Source organism: Asparagus officinalis, chromosome 4 (assembly GCF_001876935.1).
Source record: "Asparagus officinalis chromosome 4, Aspof.V1, whole genome shotgun sequence".
Taxonomy (NCBI): Eukaryota; Viridiplantae; Streptophyta; class Magnoliopsida; order Asparagales; family Asparagaceae; genus Asparagus; species Asparagus officinalis.
This window is the reverse complement of record NC_033797.1, coordinates 130001681-130015137: the sequence shown is the minus strand read 5'-3', so window position 1 is coordinate 130015137 and position 13457 is coordinate 130001681. Positions and strand designations below refer to the sequence as shown.

The 13457-nt window shown below is 46.4% G+C and overlaps 1 protein-coding gene across 1 annotated transcript in view; it reads left to right on the top strand.

Annotated features, from left to right (window-relative positions):
* The window catches only part of LOC109839296 (pentatricopeptide repeat-containing protein At2g15690-like), a gene marked incomplete at its 5' end in the record, with an annotated part of 25632 nt that extends 12596 nt beyond the window's left edge, over positions 1 to 13036 (top strand). The window contains 1 exon segment of the mRNA XM_020407726.1: positions 12534 to 13036. Coding sequence (XP_020263315.1) covers positions 12534 to 13036 — 503 coding nt within the window.

The window sequence follows — 13457 nt, the reverse complement described above, 5'->3', positions numbered from 1 at the left end:
CCGCTCGAGTTCTTCGAGGCGTTTCTGCTGTTGTTCTTCGGTCGACATCTGGGTTGAAAGAGCGATCCGAAGAGATGGTATTTGGATCTCCAATGGAAGAACAGCTTCACATCCGTACACCAGTGAATACGGGGTTGCTCCCGTTGGTGTGCGCACCGTGGTCCGATAGGCCCATAGAGCCGCGCCAAGCTTGTCATCCCAGTCTCGTTTATTAGTTTTCACGATTTTTGACAAGAGTTTGATGATAGTCTTGTTGAAGGCTTCAGCTAATCCATTTGCTGTGGGATTATAAGCCGTTGACGAGATATCCTGAATTTTAAACTTTTCGCAGAACCTTATGAAGGCGTTGCTGACAAACTGAGGACCGTTGTCATGTATGATTCGTCTTGGAACACCATACCTATAGATGATATGGTGCTTGATGAATGCAATGACGTTACTCGTTTTAACTTCTCTGAGTGGAACTGCTTCAGCCCATTTGGAGAAGTAATCGGTAATTGCCAGGATGAACCGGTCGCCTTTGACTGATGGGGGATTTATCGGGCCAACAATGTCCATTCCCCAAGTCTCGAACGGCCATGACGTAACCGAAGGATGTAGATGCTCCGGAGGTTGGTGCATATAATTCCCGTGTATTTGACATGCATTACACTTTCGGGCATACGTGATTGCATCACTCATCATGGAAGGCCAAAAATACCCCATTCTTCTGATGCGATCGTAAAGCTTGGGACCAGGTTGGTGTGCGCCACACTCTCCTTCGTGTGCCTCCCTAAGGACCTCTTCAGCTTCTTTGGTTGATAAGCAACGTGCTAGCAACCCATCGTACCCCCTGCGGTATAGCGTTCGATTCTCCGTATTATAGTAGAATCTTGGTGCTCTTCGTCTGATTGACTCTCTTTCCTTCACATCTTCTGGCAAGATTCCATGCAAGACGTAGTCGATGATGGGGAAACGCTAATCTCGTGGTTCGAACTCGATTTGAGTAGCGTGCGCCTCTTGAACTTCTTCTTCCTTGGCATCTTCATTGTAAAGCGGTATTAGGAGTTGGTGAGTTCTTACCGTAACAAACTGCTCTGTTTCGGGAGGTTGTGCCAGAGATACGGCCAATGCTGCTAACGCGTCTGCGTAGGTATTCTGTAGCCGCGGAATGTGTTCGATAAAGAATCCTTCGAATGATTCTGCCATCTCCACTGTCATCTTATGGTATGGTATTAAATCTTGGCTTCGAACCTCGTACTCTCCCTGAACTTGTTTAATTATCAGTTGAGAATCGCCGAAGGCTTCGAGATACTCAACCCCCAGCTCCTTAGCGAAGTTGAGTCCTATAATCAATGCGTTATACTCTGCTACATTATTCGAGCATGGCTCGGTTAGCGAGTAGGCTCGAGGCATCACATGTTTTCCTGGGGAAACTAAGACAACTCCCACTCCGGAAGAAATCTTAGAACTTCCAGGAGCACTTGCTACAATAGCTGCTCGGGAAGCGCCATCGAAGTACAAACGCCATACTTGTTGGTGTGAAGTTGCGTTGACTTCGTGGGCTTCGTCGGGTAGATCGTCATATATCTCGGCGGTGTCCGTAGTTGGATTAGCTGCCAGGAGATCACAGATGGCCTGCCCTTTTACTGACTTCTGTTGTTTAAAATGTAAGTCGTATTGGGACAAGAGTAAGGCCCATTTTGCTAATCGCCAGCTCATGGAAGCTGGTTGAGTCATGAATATTCGGACCGGATTAACTTTAGAGATGACATAAATGGTCTGCCCGACCAGATAATGCCGCATCTTCTGAATAGCGAACACCAAGGCGAGGCATTCTCTCTCAATCATAGGATATCGAGATTCGGCGCCTACCATGGTCCGGCTCAAATAATATACTGCCTGCTCATGACCGTTATCGTCATCTTGTGCAAGTAATGCACTTAATGAGTGGCTCGTCGCCTTGACATAAATCAAGAACGGTTTGCCCGATTTCGGTGCAACGAGTACAGGAGGTTTCGAGAGATATTCTTTAATACTCTCGAACGCCTTTTGACAAGGCGTCATCCCATACAAAAGACACGCCCTTCTTTGCGAGCTTGGAGAATGGTTGGCATTTTCCTGAGAGGTTCGAGATGAACCGACGAATATAAGCTAATCGCCCTTGCAGTCCTCTGAGCTCCTTGAGGTTTCTCGGAGGCTGCAATTCATTAATCGCCTTTACCTTATCAGGATCGATGTGAATACCTTTGGTGGTGACGACCAATCCCAGGAATTTACCACTAGACATTCCGAGGAAAGACTTGGTAGGATTCATCTTCAATTGATGGGCTCGCATCAAGTCGAACATGGTCTTCAAGTCCTTAATGTGATCTTTTTTATCACGACTTTTCACGACCAAGTCATCTACGTAGCATTCAACAGTCTTTCGGAGATGCTCCTGAAAGATCTTTGACATGGCTCGTTGATATGTAGCACCCGCATTCTTCAAGCCGAAGGGCATAACCGTGTAGCAGAAAACGCCGAGAGGTGTTCTAAATACGGTATGCTTTTCATCATCTAGATGCATCTTTATTTGGTTATAACCAGAGAAACCATCCATGAAAGACATCCTCTCGAACCCCGCACGTATTGTCGATGATAACATCCGTGATGGGAAGGGGAAAATCATCTTTTGGGCAAGCAGTGTTGAGGTCTCTAAAGTCAATACAGACCCTGATCTTCCCGTTTTTCTTAAGGACCGGGACAATATTGGCAAGCCATTCTGGATGCTGCTCTTCCCTAATGAAGCCCGAGTCAACCTCAACTTCGATCGCCTCCATCATTTGCGGACGAAACCGTCTTTGTTGTTGTTTGACAGGTTTGACATCCGACTTAATATTGAGGCGATGCACTGCTATGTTTGGGTCGAGCCCTGGCATGTCTTCATAATTCCAGGCGAACACATCGATGTACTCTCTGATAAGAGAGATCAATTCTTCTTTCTCCTCGGGTAGGAGACTGTCGCTAATGAATATCGGCTTCGGATTTTCCTCACTTCCCATATTCACTTGGACTACTTGATCTTCGGTAGGAGGTTCTCTTTGCTCAAACCTATCACCGTACTGCATGTTTAAGTGATGAACCCACGGATCTTCCCATGTCGGCATCTGGTCGTCTTCCTCTATTGTGGTAGGATCGACCGTAACCATGTTTGACATCAACTTTTTGAACATTTCACCGATACTAGTATCGGAATCCCAAGCTGAAGAATCGGATGAGCATCCGTTTCTGGCTTTGTTAGCAATTTGATCGATGACTTGCCAGCAACATTCGTCGTCGGATGAGGAGACATAGCCAAGACCTCTTTTATGACGATAATAATCATCGGGTTTTCCCTTCGGTACATAGGCCATTCGAGGTGGAACTCGCGGACCTCGACCAAAGCAAAGACCCTCTCCGAGTGTAAAGTCATATCCATACTTCTCCATTAGATCGCGCGCTTTTGCGTCATACCTGAATAAGTGAGGAGCAGGTTTATCATCATCATCTTCCTCTTCTAAGAAGTGATCGGGTATCGGAGCTTCTTTTCCTTTGCCGTATACGACTTCTTTTCCACTCCATGCTCCCGCGGGGATGACAAGCGTTGCTCCGCATGGATCTTGTACCTGCTTTTTCGTCAAACAAAATGACTGAAGAGGCATATACAAGTTAGGGTTATCATACAGCTCTTTAGTGACGTCATCAAGACACATCGGGTACTCTAAATCATCGTTTATTGATAGTTCTTCGGCAAGTTGCCAATTACAACTATTTTCCGATGATTTATCATCGTCAAGATTGATTACAATGGGTACAATGTCATTAAGTACAAAACCACCATCATAATCAAACCCAGTTTCGGTATCAGCTTCATCTCCGCTGTCCGTTCCTTGGGCCGATGGTGACTTCTTTTCCACCCCCTATTCCCGCGGGGATGACAAGTGTTGCTCCGCATGGACCTTGTACCTGCTTTTTCGTCATGCAAAATGATTGAAGAGGCATATACAAATCAGGGTTATCATAAAGCTTTTTAGTGACATTATCAAGACACATCGAGTACTCTAAATCATCGTTTATTGATAGTTCTTCGGCAAGTTGCCAATTACAACTACTTTCCGATTGCCAATTACAACTATTTTCCGATGATTTATCATCGTCAAGATTGATTACAATGGGTACAATGTCATTAAGTACAAAACCACCATCATAATCAAACCCAGTTTCGGTGTCAGCTTCATCTCCGCTGTCCGTTCCTTGGGCCGGTGATTCAGTATCGGATTCAGCGCCGTAAAGAAGGGAATCGGTGAAATAGTTCTCCAATCCCTTAAACGGTTGCTTATCCGCGACCACCGTCTTGACTTCATTATTTGAGTCCACGTACTTGAGGCATTGATGCAGAGTTGACGGGACTATAAGGTTACCGTGGATCCAAGGTCGACCCAACAGTAAGTTATAGGACGTTTCTGCGTCAATCACATAACAAGTAACTTCTGATTTTAAATCCCCGATCTGGCATTTGATTCGGATCTTCCCCAAGGGTCTAGACCCGCTGGTGTTGAATCCGTAAATCGTAGTGCCAGTGGAGGCTAGCTTGCTAGTCGGGATTCCGAGATGATGCATCAATCGGAATGACATGATGCTAACAGCAGAACCCGGATCAACTTGGATCCGGTTAACCGTGCTGGAGCCAATGTGCCCTGTGAAATACAAAGGCCGATCATGCTTTGAGTTCTTCGTCTGCATGTCTTCTTTGGTAAAAGAGATGCATGGAAAATGATGCGCCGTGAGATTGCAATGCTGAGCTGACGGCTCTGGTCCTTCAGGCGATGGCTTGATTCGAGTTAAGAAAGCTTCAGAGTTGCTCAAGGCCTCCTGTAGTGCTTTCCTTGTATCCTTGGAAAGACGCAGCAGCTCGTATAGGGTTATCCTAGCCGGTATATTGGCCAACTGCGTCATGATGTCAAAGTGGGGTGGAGAGCTCGCATTTCCCGGTTTGTCTCTCCCAATCGGGTGATTGAATCGAGACTGCCTCGGGTTTTGGGCTTCCTGATGTAAAGGCTCTTTCCCCTTCTCTTTCTGCTGGACTTTCTCCGTAGCCATAGGCGTTGGGGGAATTGCTGCAATTCCTAGTTCCGCCAATGTCTTGGAAGGAGCAGTTTTGGTACCTAATTGCTCGGAAGCATTTGGGTACTTGTAGTGATACTCATTCCCACTCCAGGTTTCAAAGGCTTCCTGTTCATCTTCAGACAGCGGGAAGGAGGGAATTTCTTCGTCATCTTCTCCTGGAATAGCAGAAGCTCCATAACAAGACTTACCTTTTCCTTTCGACTTTTTCTTGGAAGAGGTTCCAGTCCATTGTTCATCTCCAACCAAATCTGGATGAACCCAAAGAATCTCACCATTAGGGGCTGTGTGTGGCACAAGTCCTTTCTGGCGCTGCTTGTGAGGATCATCGTTCACCGTCTTTACTGCTGCATTTATTACTGGTTCATGCTGGAACCAGTTTAAGGGAACAGAACCGAAGCTGATTGATACTGCATTTGCTCCCACTCTCTTCTCCTTCGGCTGCTTCATTGTGATGACCCCGACATCGATTAGAGCTTGGATCTTGTCCTTAAGAGCATAGCACACCTTGGTAGGATGGTGCACCGCTCTATGAAATGCGCAGTATTTTGGATCATTGATTCTCTTAGCATCTTCCTGATCCTGAACTGGAGGCAACTTGATCTTGTTATTTTCAATGAGGTACTTGAAGATACCGGGAACTTCATCCTCTTTGAACGAATAAACTTTTGGGAACTTCGGCTCCGAGGCTTTTGGCTTCGGGGTTTGCTGTTGCCACCTTGATTGTTGAGGCGCTTTTTGCTGCTGCTGCTGCGGCTGCGCTTGCACCTCAAACGTTTGATTTGCGTTCACGGCATTTGCATGTGCTTTTCCTTTTCCCTTAGGGACGAAGTTTGGTTGTGGAGCATTGTTAGCTATTTGACCCCTTTCCGCCTTCTTCCTTTTAAGGAATCGTTCGGCTCGTTCTCCTCGCACCTTCAAATCCTTCCAGGTTTCGACTGTCTCACCATTCTTCTGTTTCTCATCAAACAGAGTGCCGATTGAGATCTCAGTGTCGTCGTCGAAGAAGTTCGTCAGGAACATGTCCTCCATGCCGTCCCAACTCCTGATGCTCCCCGGCTTGAGGCGATGATACCAATCGAAGGCCGCTCCACGAAGAGTGCCAATGAATGACCGTACCATCAAGGGTTCATTGCCGGAGATTATTCCTAAGTGAGACTTAAAATATATCAAGTGTTGGGTAGGGGAACCCTTTCCATCAAACGGCGTAAAGTTGATTAAATTGAACTTTGCCGGATATGGAATTGATTCCCACTCCCTTGGGTATGGACATGGTATGCCGGACCTTTTCACCTCTTGAGCGTTCATCAACGCGTTGATTTTGCTCTCCAAGTCCTTCATCTTCTTGTCCTCACTCGTACCTGTCTTCGAGTGGCTTTGGGGAGAGGCAACGTGGTCCTCTTTTGCATTATCATCTACGGGACCACTTCCATTGTCGTTGTTGACAGGAGGGATATTTATGTTGACATTATTCCCTTCCCGTTCATTCTCATCTTGATTTGATTGGGTCGAGTGGGTTCTCCTTGGTGAGTTGTCAGAGCCGCGATCTGCTGGTCATGCATCTCTCTCATCTGCTGCATGGCCATCTCCATCTCGAACTTGAAACTTTCTTTCTGCCGAGCCAGGGCATCTTCAAGCATCTTGTTTACTTGTTCTGCACTTATCATGAGTACCTCGCGGGGTTGTCCCTCGCTGGATACCGTGTTGTCCGACGCAATCGCAAAGCAGGCATCTGATCCTTCGTCTTCTGATGGTAATCTCGTCCGAACCCTGCTATAAGTCCCTCGTATGACGGCTCCAGACTGCAGACGGGTTACACACCGAGGTACTAGCGGAATTGACTCAGGATTATCCCCTGTCGATGCCCTTTTGCTGGTCATATTAGTGGTGACCTTCGGAAATTCTCCGTCTTCGACTATCCTTCTTCTTCGTCGGAAACGCCTAGGCTTGATCTCAGACGTTCCGGTGGAAATTCTCTCGAACACCGAAACTCTCCTTGGGGCTTTAGAACAACAACATTCTGATAACACCGCCCTGATGATGTTGGCACACGGACAGTGAGACTCCGTACCTCGGGCATCTCGCTTCCAAGACTTACTCGCACCCCCAGCTCTATAGTACAACTCATCAGTTTGATAACTGGAGCAACCCATAGAGTGTTGGCACGACTTCCCAGGTATAACACGATCATCATCAGACGAATGTGTTTCCCTCTGGGGATATGACGCTTTATTAGCGTTTTCAAAAGTCGCTCGTTCAAGTTTACGCTTTTGCGAGCGTAAAAACTTAACGGGCTCTTGAACTTTGACCCGCAACCCAATGCGGTCGGCAATAGGGGTTTTCCCTTTGTTATCTATCTTGGGAGGATTAGCACGACCCCCAGTCGGGTTTATCACTTGGGGACCTTTCAACGGACCCAATCGCTCCTTGATAGGTACTTTACCTCGATTCTCCGATAAGGGACCGAGGCGACCTTTCAAAGGAACCCTGGATGTTGAAGGATCCGTGTTCTTACCTGACTCCGCCGGAGGTGCGGGGGCAAGGGGAACTGGATCTGGATTTGATGAAGGTTGGACAGCAACATCGTCCGCTCTTGTCTTAGGCACCGGCTTTGCTTTTAGCACCCATACCTGTTTGTGTTTTGACAAAAATTTCGGCCCCATGATAACCTTGCATAAAACCCCCCAAATTCTTGTGCCTACACAACCCATCATCAAAAAACCTATCCTCTAACTCATGAGAACATAAAGCTACAATCTTGTCAAAAAAAAAAGAGATCTTGTGAAGGGGACTTACCAAATCAAGAGGCTTTTCTTGAGCTTGAGGATGAAGGAGGAACCCTAGCTTGGGAGGAGAATTTCGACCAAGAGGGAGCACCAAGAAAATCCGAAATTGTGGAATGGGTTTTGAGTTTTGAAAACAATGGTGTATGGAAGAAGGAGGAAGAAGAAGGGGTTTGAAATTTAAGAGGGAATCCTTTTGAATTTTAAAAAGAGGGGGGAAACAAAAGGGGAAACAAACAAAAGAAGAAAAAGACAAAAAGAAAAAGAGAGGGGGGGTGTGGTCGCCAGTTTGTTTTCAGGAAAAGCTGCCTTTATCATTGATTTCATTAAACTTCAGTCGTTACAATGAATTTGAATAACAAAGAAATAAAAATTATAACTTTCTTGAAAATAAACGCAAGATCCTGTTTTGCGGTCTCTTGCTTGCGTGGGTCTTTGGCCTGTGACGGGGACGTCAATATCCGTGGACTACCTGGCACTCAGATCTGTTCCGAAAAATCGGACAGAGCTTCGTTGATCCGCGTGAGATCTAGAAGCCTGAAGCGTCTATCTCGGCTAAAACGAGATATCTGCTCTTCTTAGTGATTACCGGCGAAGGGTAATACTAAGTAAAAGGGGGACGGGTGATGAAGGCTCTGATGAAGACCTCTCTCTTCCTTGGTTGAAGCGCTCGACCACTCTTCACTGCAGCAGGGCTTCGCCAACTTCTCCAAAAATCCAGATCTTCAAAAATGAGGCCCAAGGGGGCTATTTATAGGCAAGGGGGAGCAACTAGGGTGCCTAGACACCCCTGGGATGTTTTGACTTTCCCGAGACACCCCGGGTGTCCCAACTTAGCCTGAGACGCTCCGTTGCGTATGGTTGATTGTTTTCGCCGTAAATTCTTCGTCCGAACTCGGATTTGAGTGATTCAAAGTGCGTTGGAAGCTTGACGAATAATTCGATCCGCTCTGGTGGTTGGATTATCTGTAGAGTGATCGAGACATGAAGGGCATTGTCCTTTTTGTGAACATTGCCGGGTTCCCGATTGGTCCGGGTCTTCATTGTTCCGAAATCCTATCAGCTCACGTAGTTCGTCGATTCACTTCAATCATTCATTGACGTCAATTGGACTCCTGTGGATCGGATAGTGACGTTCATCGTCGCTCTTTAACATTGAACCGTTTGTGGAGACCTATAGGCATTTTTCGACGCCTACACTCCCATGTATCGTTCTTATGAAGAGATTCCATCTCCTCCTGCATAGCCACCTGCCACGAATCAGCCTCCGAACTCTGCTCGGCCTCTCTGAATGTAGTAGGCACTAACTCATCGATACTCTCCACCGGAAGTGCATACGCAACTGTGTCGGCATACCGTGCTGGCATCTGTATGTTTCTCCTCTGTCTCCGAACCGCAATAGAATCCTGAACCTAAGCCGTCAGTTCTTGATCCTGCACATCTGTACTCGTATCCTCTGTGTCACCGTCGTGCTCACCTGGCGTCACCTCAGTCGGCACCTGTATGGATACTGTACCATCTGGACAATGTGGAGCTGTATCGATCTCCACCACCTGCGATATCTCCTCCGTCGGATCGCTCTCCACCTGATGAGAGCTGGGAAGCTTCAAGATAGAAGCCTCATCGAATGTGACGTCCCTACTCAGCACAATCTTCTTATCCACTGGATCCCAAAGCTTGTATCCCTTGACACCACGCTTGAATCCTACAAATATGACCTTCCTAGCTCGAGGTTCCAATTTATCAGTTCTAACATGATAATATATAGGGCACCCAAATACCTTGAGCTGGTCATAGTCATGTGCTGGCTTTCCCGACCACTTCTCCATAGGGGTTTTCCCCTCAATCGCAGATGAAGGCAGCCGATTAATGAGGTGGCTCGCATACGTAAGTGCCTCAGCCCAAAAGATCTTCTCCAAACCACTCTGCGACAATAAGCATCGGATCTTCTCCAGTAAAGACCGATTCAACCTCTCTGCCACCCCATTTTGCTGCAGTGTATGACTAACCGTGAAGTATCTCTCCATGCCCTCGTCTCAACATAGCTGCAAAAAGGGGTCTGAAGTATACTCACCACCGTTGTCGGATCGCAACGTCTTGATCTTTCTCCCAGTCTGTAGTTCCAATCTCTTCTTCCACTCCACAAACAAATCTAGGACTTCACTCTTCTTTGTCATGGTGTACACCCAACAAAGCCTAGAATAGTCATCTACAAAAGTGATGAACCAATATCGACCACCAAGTGATGCAGTCTTGGTGGGACCCCAAACGTCTGTGTGCACGTAATCCAGGATGCCACTCGTCTGATGAATGGCAGTCCCGAACTTCACCTTCGTCTTCTTTCCAAGAACACAGTGCTCACAGAACTCAATCTTCCCACTCTTGGCTCCCTTCAATAGCCCCTGCTTACACAATGCCTGCAGTGACTTTTCACCTGTGTGCCCCAATCTATAGTGCCAAAGTCTGCTCATGTCCGCTTCTGAAATAGCCGAAGCAACCTGGCCAATCTCGGTGCTTCCCTTCAGATAATACAAATTCCGATTGCGGACTCCCCTCATCACCACCAATGATCCCTTAGTAACCTTCGCTACAGCGTTTTCGAAAGTCACCTTGAATCCCTTCGCCTCCAAAGCTCCAACTGAGATAAGATTTTTCTTCAGTTGAGGAACAAATCTCACCTCCTTCAACTCACGGACTACTCCATCGTGCATCCTAATCCGTACGGTACCTATCCCACAAACGCCACAGGATTGATCATTTCCCATGACAACAAAGCCCCCGTCGACTTTCTCAAAAGATGCAAACCAGTCTCGCCTAGGGGTCACATGAAAAGCAGCGCCGGAATCAAACATCCAATCTAATGCATCCACATGGTTCACCTCCGGAGTAATCAGTAGAGAAATGCACGAATCATCGGCATCATCGCCTTTCACAATGTTCACCTCATTGGCCTTCGGGCCATTTTTCTTGCCATTCTCCTTCTCTTTGAGCTTCGGGCAGTCTCTCTTCCAATGTCCCTGCTCCTTGCAGAATGCACATTGGTTCTTTGTTAATTGGTGGCGGCCTCTAGATTTTGACCTCCCTCTGTTACCACATTTCAGATATGGACTTCTGCCTCTCGTCGACAATGCCTCGCCTGAAGTGCTAGCACGGGAAGTCTCCTTGTCCTTCCTCCTCAAATCGTAATTTGTCAAAGCGTTAGTCACTTCACTATAGCTGATAGAAGATCTCCCGTTCAACAAAGTGAGCACGAAGGTATCATACTCCTCATTCGGTAAGGAGCCCAACAAAATAATCGCCTTGTACTCATCCGATATCTTCTCATCAACATTCGCCAAGTCCGACAACAACTTAGTGTAGTTGTTCACATGAGCCGCTAGCGAGGTGCCTCTGGACATCTAAAATCTGAAGAGTCTTCGCAGCAAGTGCAACCTGTTCTCAACACTCTTCATGAGATACTTGTTGTTGAGAATTTCCCACATCTTCATTGTAGACGTCACCCCAATCACATCATATTTCAGTTCCTGTTCCAAACATGACCTGATCACCCCACACGCGTTCCTATTCATCTTATCCCATATCGCCTCTTCATATTTAGGTGGCCTCTCGTGGACCATGATGGTATCTTCCAAATTCTGAGCATTAAGCGCATCCTGTACGTCGCTCATCCACAAACCAAAGTTGATTTTACCGTCATACTTCACCACACTAATTTTAGTGTTCTAAAAACCAACTTGTATTATACTCTCCATCGATTTGCTACTTTCACCTTCTTCTCCCATTGCGAACTAACTCCAAATTGTAGAGAAAGAACAAATTTAATAGAAATTAGGAACCACCCAACTAAACCCTAGATCGGATTCCAAATAGATCTCCTATCCACACAAGGAAAGCGAAATCTCCAACGACAACTCCTAATACTATCTCCACCGAAGCCTAGAACTCCAAGAACCAAGCTTCACACAAAATCTTCCTCCACCAAACTCCAAAAAACCCTAGATCTGAAATCTGGGCTCTGATACCACTTGTTGCGCGCAGCGAAAATTTTGGTAGCACTTCGGCAGCATAACAAGAGAGTCAGGACGCAATAAGAATTCATGTTTCTCAAAGGGAACAAGAATCTGAAGCCTAATATCTCATCAAAGTGGGATATTAGCTCTTCCTCTCGTCAGCTCTAGGACTGCGCGTCGAGGGAACCTAAAAGCTATTACAAATCACACAAATAACAGTACAACCAATTTTTACGTGGTTCGGCAAATTGCCTACGTCCATGGGGGCAAGGAGGGGGGAGATCTACTATTAGAGGGAGAGAATACAACTAGGGTTTACAATCACTCAAAACCTAAACCCTCAAACAAACTCTTAAATCCCTCACACAAATACTCTCCCAAAGGGATGCACAAAACCCTAAAAGGGACTACACAAAATCTCCTTCGCACAAGAAAATACTCAGCCGCCAAAGATCCTTGCACGCGCTCTGTTCTTGCACCCCGCAGCCGCCAATTAAACAAAACTCCTTGCTACTTTTTCACAAAAACCTAGGTGCATTTATATGCACGAATTATGAAATCGGGTGGGCCTTGAAGCCTTGCACGTGGGTGGCCCCCACTATAAATGCGTTCACACATTTGGCATGATCATATGGGATTGTTGTACTTGAAGACTGGGCTGAAGAGATTTTAGTGTCGATGGACCCATCGAAGGATCCTACTAGGAAGAAGGTTCCTACTCCGAAGGCTGTGAGAAGGTTCGGGATTAATCACATGCTCGATGGGAAGAATAAGTTGGTGGAGTATAGGATTCCTCAGAGTATTGATAGGCCGATAATTCCTAAAGTGAATGAACAAGGATATGTTCCTGATACTAGATATGTGCTGCATGATATTGATCAGGAGGCAAAGGAGCAGGCTTTGATGTATCATAGTGAAAGGTTGGCAATTGCTTACGGGCTGATTAGTACACCGGCTAGGGCTCCGTTGAGGATTATTAAGAACCTTCGTGTCTGTGGAGATTGTCACAATGCGATCAAGATTATGTCAAAGATTGTTGGGAGGGAGCTTATTGTGAGAGATAATAAGAGGTTTCATCATTTCAAGGACGGGAAATGCTCATGTGGAGATTACTCATGAAGATTACTCGTGAAGATTTCATCCATAAACAAGCTTAAACACTTGTTAATCTCTTTATAAAACTCACTTTAAACAAAATTCTTAGTAATATGAAAGAGGAAGGCACTGGGGTATTTATACCCACTCAAGACATCAGCCAAAACCACATTGAAAAGACCAAAATACCCCCCAAAACATCAGATAAAAAAATAGCCGTTACAACACAACGGTCAGATCGGCGGGCGACCGTGAAATACTGGCGGTCGACCGCAAAGAACAAAAAGAGGACTGGGGCGGTCGACCGCGAAAGACTCTGGACATGCTACGGTCGACCGCTATGGTCAACCACAAGGCATTAAAAACAATTTTCATTCCTGGACTGCAGGCGGTCGACCGTGGCGGTCGACCGCAAACTTACACACAGAAAATATAGGTTTTGAGC